At 32.0% G+C, this 8,149-nt stretch overlaps 1 protein-coding gene across 1 annotated transcript; it reads right to left on the bottom strand.

The window, feature by feature from the left end:
• Positions 1-542: 542 nt before the first annotated feature.
• On the bottom strand, positions 543-4,017 carry LOC109789624 (protein SMAX1-LIKE 3). The gene is made up of 3 exons (XM_020348631.3): positions 2,416-4,017; positions 2,081-2,309; positions 543-1,971 (listed from the first exon to the last, which is right to left on the bottom strand). Exons 1-3 carry the CDS (start codon positions 3,618-3,620, stop codon positions 808-810), a joined length of 2,598 nt encoding a protein of 865 aa, XP_020204220.2. The 5' UTR covers positions 3,621-4,017; the 3' UTR covers positions 543-807.
• Positions 4,018-8,149: the final 4,132 nt, after the last annotated feature.

Raw genomic sequence — 8,149 nt, 5'->3', positions numbered from 1 at the left:
TATTAATTTTTAATGAGATTTAAGTGTTATTATAATTTATACCTATACTTTTTAATAACATATAATATATATTGTACCTGTGATATAAATAAAAGTAATTTTTAATAAATATTAAATTACTATATAATGTGTATTATTACCTAACAATTTTTTTGTGTAATAATTTTTTTATACAAACAGAAGAATAATTAATATTTGTTTTAATTTATCTTAACCATATTTATAAGATTAAATGATTAAAATTAGTCTCCACATGCCATCACCTGACACCCACTCTGAATATCTAGAAAGAGAAAATAATTTCAATTTGAACTGATTGTTTAGTTTCCTGTGTCATGCTTAAACATCATATAGCTAGTTATGTAATATATATATATATATATATATATATATGATCTTATAAATTAATTTGCTTGAAAAACATATAATAATGCGTTAAATTAGTTGGAAATTAAATGTGTTGATGGCAATAATTTTTATATTCACATGATATATGAGTGAAATAATATTAATTATAACAACATAAACCAATAGGCACACTATGACATGAAGAAAAAAGATCAGATTAATTACTTAACATATATATACAGATGCATCCCCTAAGTTTACCATTCCCATGATCCCATCCAAGCTTGAAAATTACAAATAAAGCCGTACCTCGATCAGTTTTGTGTACGTTACTTTCCCTCACCAAGTGTCTAACTAAGCAACACTAAATAAGTGGAAAATATATATATAACAAAAGTATCACCCCAACAAAAAAAAAAAAAAATAGAAACAGTTATTTCTCTTCCAATATTTCATATTTCATAGTTCTTGTACTTCAAAATTAATTTGCTTATCAACCAGCTCTAGGATCTCAGCAGTGTCACCATTTAGATGCACATTTTGCGAATCAACTTCAATGCCTATGTTCAGATCCAAAGAGAGGCATGCAATTTTCTCCTCTGACTTATTCGTATTCTCCTTCCCCATGTTTTCATCAGCAGATGGAGTAGTTTTTCCAGGCGAAGAAGCTCTTGACACTGAAGTAAAGCTTTCACAACTGAAAATGACAATTGCATCCTTGAGAGGCACAGATTCACCACCAGGAAGGGTTATAGTTCCACTTTCAATTGCTTGCTTAACACCCTTTTTTGAAAAGTGATCAACTTGCTCCAAATCTTCCATGAAGAACACCCTGTGAGGATTCTCATTCAATGCTTCGCCAAACCTCTGAAGATAACTGCCACCAAACTCATCTCTTGGTCTTTTGTTTTTGGACTCCTTATGAATGGAATCATCACCTCTTGAGGTAGAGAAACTGCTTATACCAATGGATACAAAGTTACTATAAGAACCAAAAACAACTTTAGCAAGCTCTTTTGAGACCATTTCTTTTGCTCGAGAATCCACACCTAAATAGAAAAACCAAGTTTCTTGTCTATCATCTCTCTTCACCAAATGATTCACTCCTTTCCTCATTCCTGACCTGCAAAGAAGCACAGTGCTAGCAATCTCCTTAAGTATTTCTTTCTGTTGTGGAGCCTTTTTCTCCAATGCATCACTGAGAATCTTCAGATTCTCATCATTATGCTCCCTGAACATTTGAGTGCTATCCAAACCTTCCACTGCCTCACTTGAAGAAGCAGAATTGGGGCTAGAATTGGGATTTGACAAAAGGTCTGGTTTAGGGATGCTTCTCTCTGGCATGAACATTATTAAGTTTCCATCATAGCAATCATCACTAACAGTTGTCTCAGTGTATAACTCACATTCTTTAGGTACATCTTTTGGTTCAGAAATGAGTGGCCAATTTAGGTGGCTCAGATTCAAACTAGACTTTCTTTCATGTGAAGTGACTGAAGTAGGGGATGAAGGAGAGGATGAAACAAACAAAAATTGTTTCTCAACAACATTGGAGGGATATCCATGTGCTGAACTGCAAAATGAGTTCCATTTCTTACAGATACCCCAAAGCTTAGCATTTCCCTGGTTCAAAACAAGGACACATACATCAATATCAAGACTTTTGTCCATAAATTCATGTCTTATATATTATTATTTAAAATGAGTGTGGTTTATTGTGTTGATTAATAACCTGATCCTCCATCATGTGACTTCTCTCTTGCTTGCATTTTTTGAGCCATGTTGGCAAGCTAGTAGTGCAGTCTCTCTTGCTAGTTATACTACTAGTGATGCTTTTAGCTTCTTTTTCAAAATTCAATGAGCAATCTCTGCAGCAAGTTAGATGTTTGCGCACTTTGGCTCGTTCTTCAAAAGATTCGTCCTTGAATGTTACTTTGCTTCTCTCTTGAACATGGAAATCACTGAAACAAAGAAAAAAAAATCACTTAAATGCATTCAATAATACTAATAAAATAACAAAAAAATAATATTCAAAGAGAGAAATATATAGAAGAATGAATTAATTACCTATCAAAATTTAAACCAAGGCTCAGGCTAGCAACTGGAACTGTAAAGGAATGAAGATCCCAAATAGTTTCAAGGGAGGGATTACATGTTTTACCCTTCATGTATGTTCTAAAAGTTGCAATCCCCATAAGCCACAACCTACCATTCTCCCCACTTCCACTAATCAATCTTTTAAGCTCCATAACCATATGCTCCACAGAACAGTAATAGTTTGTTCTTTGCTCACAATAACTTGACCAGAACTCAAACAACCATTTCAGATCACCCAAGTATAGAATAAACCCTCTTCCCACATGACTTTTTACTAGGCTTCTTATCTCCACTAGCTTCCTTTCAACCTCCTCCTTGCTAATGTTCCTGAAGGAGACAAGAGGAAGACTCACAAATTGCACAAACCTCAACTCTCCTTGAACCTTCCCTCTCTCTAACCTTTCCATCACTCCCCTGGCTACTCCCTCAGCACTAGCTAGACTGTCACCAACAATGACAGTGTTTCTCCTCTTGCTCACAAGTTCACTTAAAACACTACTTACATCATCTACACCACCAACATCGTCATTAGCATGGTCCATAGACTTGATGAGTGAGCCCCCAAATTGACCAAAAGATCTGGATGGGGAAATATTGCTACCACCAAGAACTTGAAGCATGGTGTTACTGTTTTCCTTGGAAGCTTGTTGTGAACAAACTTCCGTTGAAACAGCTTGCTCAACCCTAGTTTTAACAAGGGCACTAGAGAAACCAGCTTCTCTCATCACCCTGCTAATGCTAGGGTCATCAAGGATAGATAATATGAGTTGTTCCACCTCAATTTTCAAGGCCAAGATGGGTTGCTGCTGGTTCTCAAGGGATCCACGGCGTTGGTGAGCCTGTGCACGCTTGAAGGCTGCAACCAAGGCATTGGAAAGTGAGGGAGTGGTGGAATATGGAGGACTCAAAAGAGGGCTCGGTGTGGATGCTGGCAAACGGTTGAGGGAAACATTGAAGCAAAGTTCTAATGCTTTGTATTGGAGAGGGTGAGAGTGGCACTGAAGGCAAGCTTTGCGGAGAAGGCCTGTGGAAGTTGCAAGCATGACAGTAGCAATATGAAGAGGGGTCACTTGAGCATGTCCTCTTCTTGTGGCAAGAGTAACAGCTTGTTTAACTAGGGCTGCAGCCTCTGGTGTCAAAGCCTGTAGCTGTATGTTGCAAATTCCTGCTCTCATCTTTCCAAGGTTGTTGCCTCCACCACAATAGAATTTGGTGTTTTGCAGTTAAATCAAATTCAATGGATATCTCAGATACCCGGGTTTGAAAAAATTAACTTAAATGGAGGTTGGTTCAATGAGGTTCATCACCAAGTTGGGTTGAAACTTGATAGCAATAATAAGATTTTATTGCTCAGGTACTGGCAATATGAGGAAGATGCAGATATATATGTGGGTGTGCTAGTTTATACTAGTGCAATTGAGGACACTGAGAGTAGTGTCTGCACCATTGATATGATGAGGGTTTTGTGCCTTTCTTGTTGTTGAGGGAAATTTTGGCTTTGCATGTGAAAGTGGATTGCATGTGATGCAATGCAACTTTCTCTCTCTCTCTCTCTCTGATATGTATGTAAAGTTATGTGGATTATCAAAAGCTGCTTCTATTCAATCTTGTGGTACTATAAAATATGTTGCAAAGCAACAAGCTTTAGTCACAGTGAATGGAATAATTGCTTTTGTCATGAATAAGCTCAAAACTTGATGATGGAAAGACAAAGGGAAAAGAGGGTGAAAAAAAGAAAAGAGAAGTGCATAAAAGGGAAGAGTGTTCTGCCAATAACGAGGCAGTGTGGAAAAAGAGGAGAGCTAGGACGGTCTGTCTGTTTGAATGGACAGTGAACAGTGGTTGTTTGATTGGCTTTTCTTTTGTCTCTGATCTCGAGGAGATCGAAGAGGAATAATAATCCTTGAATGATTGATGGAATAATAATGGTTCACAAAATCAAATAAATTAATAACGGTTTATTATATGACACCATGTGGATGTTCTTCAAATATGTCTCTCCTCTAATTCATTCCAAAAGTTGGCTTTCTTCAACATTTAATATGTCCAAATCATTGTTTTCTGTTGCCTCTATATAAATACATAGTCTTAATATAAGCTGACAAAATAGAAGAATGATATATAGTGCGTGGAAATAATTTGCTGATAAATGTTTACTTGTCTCAAATATCGTGGTTTTCTAGCTGTTGCCTGATACCTTGTGAGAAATAAGATGACAAAATAGAAGAATGAGAATATATGCAAGTACATAGAATTTGTCGGCGTTTAGAAATACAACTGAAGATGGCTAAAAATGACGTGGATTTTGTTAAATTTTTTATATGCTAGGTGCGCCAATTTTATGCAAACTAAAGGTAATGAAAATATATATTCTTCCAACATGTTAAAAAAAATAAAGAAAAAACACAACCAATTTTGCTTAACACTGATATAATTTAAAGCTGGATCATTTATGCAATATTTTTATATAATATATTTTTAATCTTTTTTCATTACATAAAGCATTTTATCTAACATTTTTCTCTCTTATGTATTTATCCTATTTTTTTGTTGTATAAAATAATAAACGGAAATTTTTAAACCTAGACATATAGGGCCTTTTTTTTTTAACATTCTTTAACATATTTTTTAATAAAATATTTTTTTTTCTCAATTTTTTGATATGTCTGTCTAAATTTTTTTACTTAAAAGATTAATTGTTTACTTTTTTTAAGAAATAACTCTTAACTCTACTTCTTAAATATTATTTTTTTTAAAAATAAAAACACTTTTTTACAAACATTTTTTAATTTTAATAAAACTGACCCATAAACAAGTGTCAAAAAAATTATATAAAGTGCACTGGTTTTAAACATGTACTAATTCATGTAAAAGAAAATGTACTAATTAGTCATTTGTTTATATTTCATTAAAGCATAAAATAATAAATAAAACTCATACCATTAACTAATAATAACAATAATTATTATTATTACACACAATAATTCTATTCTTTTAACTAATTAAGAGTTTCAAGGTATTTTTTTATAATACTTTTCATTGTTGTTAGTACTTTCTCTAAATTTATACATAAGAAAAAAATGCTTCCCTTTTTTAGACTAAAAACAATCATTTAAGTCATTTATTTAATGTTCTTAATTCAAAAATAAATTTCTAAAATAATATACATGAGCACTATCATGTGATTAAGGATATTTTAAGTAATGTGGTATATATATTATGTGAAATCATAAAAATTAAATACATTTAATTAACATTCTCAATATGTGTAAAATTGGTATTTTTTGCTTATATATTTCCAAAGGGAGTACTTAAGTACATACTTTCTCATGCTCTTATTATATGACCCAAATAACCAATTTATCAAGATTAAGAAAAGTTTTTTTTTAAGATCAATAAATATGTCTTAAATTTCTACTCTTTCCAAAATTATTCCTAAATTAATGAGACACTTTATATATATAATTTCAAAGCTTTTACTTTTCAAGAACAAAAATAGGAGACTTTTGTATTTTAAGAAACATATACTAAATGAATTCTACTTATTTATTAAATTCAAAATGCATTAAATAAATATATTTTGTAAAGTGAAAGACATAATGAATTAAGTCTTATAAAAATAACTAAACTAATTTGGATGTAATAAAGACATGAAGGAGTATCGTTTTTACTTTAGGCATAGAAAAAATAATGTTAAAAATATTGGGTTTAGAAAATAGGCATTAAAAAAATAGGCATGTACTGTGATTAATGGAAGTAGATATCAAATGATTTTAAAACTATTATATGAAATACGAAAAGCCTTACATAATTACATTCTTACATTTTATCCTATTAATTAGTTAGTTATTTTAAATATTATTATATTATATTTATAAATATAAAAAAAAACGATCCAATGCTTATTTAAGCACCTCCTTTCCTGATTACTAATTAAGTATCGGTACTAAATAAGCACATGATTCAACAATAATACTTAATAAAATTGCAATAATCTAAACCAATAAATAAAGAAAATACTTTTTCTGTAATTGTTTTTTTGTCTTCATGATTATGGACGATTATATTCTTAATTTTTTTTAAAAAAATATTTTTAATAACTGTTATTAACCAATTTTAAATAATCGTTATTATATTTTTTTATTTTATTTTTGTACCTGTATAAGGATACACCAATAGTCTTCCTGTGTTCTGAAGGCCGAACGAACGCTCCAATCCAATATGAGTGAAAGGGTTTGTACCTGCAAAAGGCACTCCAACGCTCAAGTCAGCACGGGCACAGAAATCTAGGGTAATTCATGAACAGTGACGTTACCTTTTGACCTGAGCTATTTATACTGACATTCGTGGGCCCTGGACCTTATGGGCCCTGTAAAGACTTACCGTGCTAGGTAATACTTCTTAATCAGCTAATTAACCTTTGATGGTTTATTAACGATAACTAATAGAGATGAGTCGAACCAGGTAACCGATTGGCAATCGGCCACCTGATTCGGCCTTTCGGCGACCGATAAGAAGGTGGCTAAACATCCCTACCCGTACAATTTTTAAAAATATTTAGAAGCATGAAGTACATCTTTCCCCTAATACTTAATAAGATCATTTTCTAATCGGCATAAGACCAAATAAGAACTCCCGTTGAGATGACCTTATTTCTTCACAATTTATACTTTTTTTTAGGATCAAAGAAAATGATAAATTAACTTGGTACAAGGGTACCAAAATCCCGAATCCAGATCATGATACACAGTAAGTACAGAATTAAATAATAAGAACACTAGATTCAATTGGTTATTTTCTATTTATTATGTTAAGAAACTAAATAGCAACTATATAACTAACTAGTCACTTCCTTGTTACCATTGCACCGTATACCAAAGCATAACGTCCAAAGGAGTTCAAAATGATCACACGAATGTGGAGCCTCCAACATTAATTGGCTTGAGTCATATGTAGCCATATTGCCCCTTGACCTCACCTATGTATCTTAAAATCCCACCTAAAAACTCCCCCAAATGTACCTCCAAATATCTCAATACAATCCTTCAACCAACATAAATATGGTGCAACTATGATGTTTTATATTAATAACTCTAACCAACAAACTAAACATATGTACTTCTCTCAACCTCTTGCTGATGTCTTTACTTTTTTTCATTTTTCGATCTAGTTGTTTATCTATGTCGAGGTGAGTGCACCTACAAAAGCTATTTTGACGTTTAAGTAAATTACCCACTATGTATTAAATGCGAATAATGAATAATAACTTTTACTCCGAGATACAAACTATTTATTCTAACTATAATGGATCCAAATCTTAATGGGCCACAAGTTAGGATTACCAATTAAATAATGAGAAATTCTACGGTATCAACTATAATTGTGGGGTACCGAAACAATCATTTTATTTTATTTTTTTATTGTACTTACTTGTTTTATTTTTATTTTAATTTAATATTTTTAATAATTTATCTGTATAATTTTTTTTATATCTTTATATTATTTTTATATTTTTTAATTTATATCTTAATGTAGCATTTATTATACTACTAGAAAAATTAAAATTAGAGAATGAACAAATCCGTCACTAATCTTTATAAAATCCGTCACAAATAAATTAGTGACGGAATTTGTGATGGAACTGATTCCGTCACAAAAATTGGCCACAAAATATTTAGTGACGGATAATTTTCTCCGTCACAAT

Source organism: Cajanus cajan, chromosome 7, assembly GCF_000230855.2.
Source record: "Cajanus cajan strain Asha chromosome 7, NIPB_CcT2T_4, whole genome shotgun sequence".
Classification (NCBI taxonomy): Eukaryota; Viridiplantae; Streptophyta; class Magnoliopsida; order Fabales; family Fabaceae; genus Cajanus; species Cajanus cajan.
This window is presented reverse-complemented; position numbering and strand designations above follow the sequence as displayed.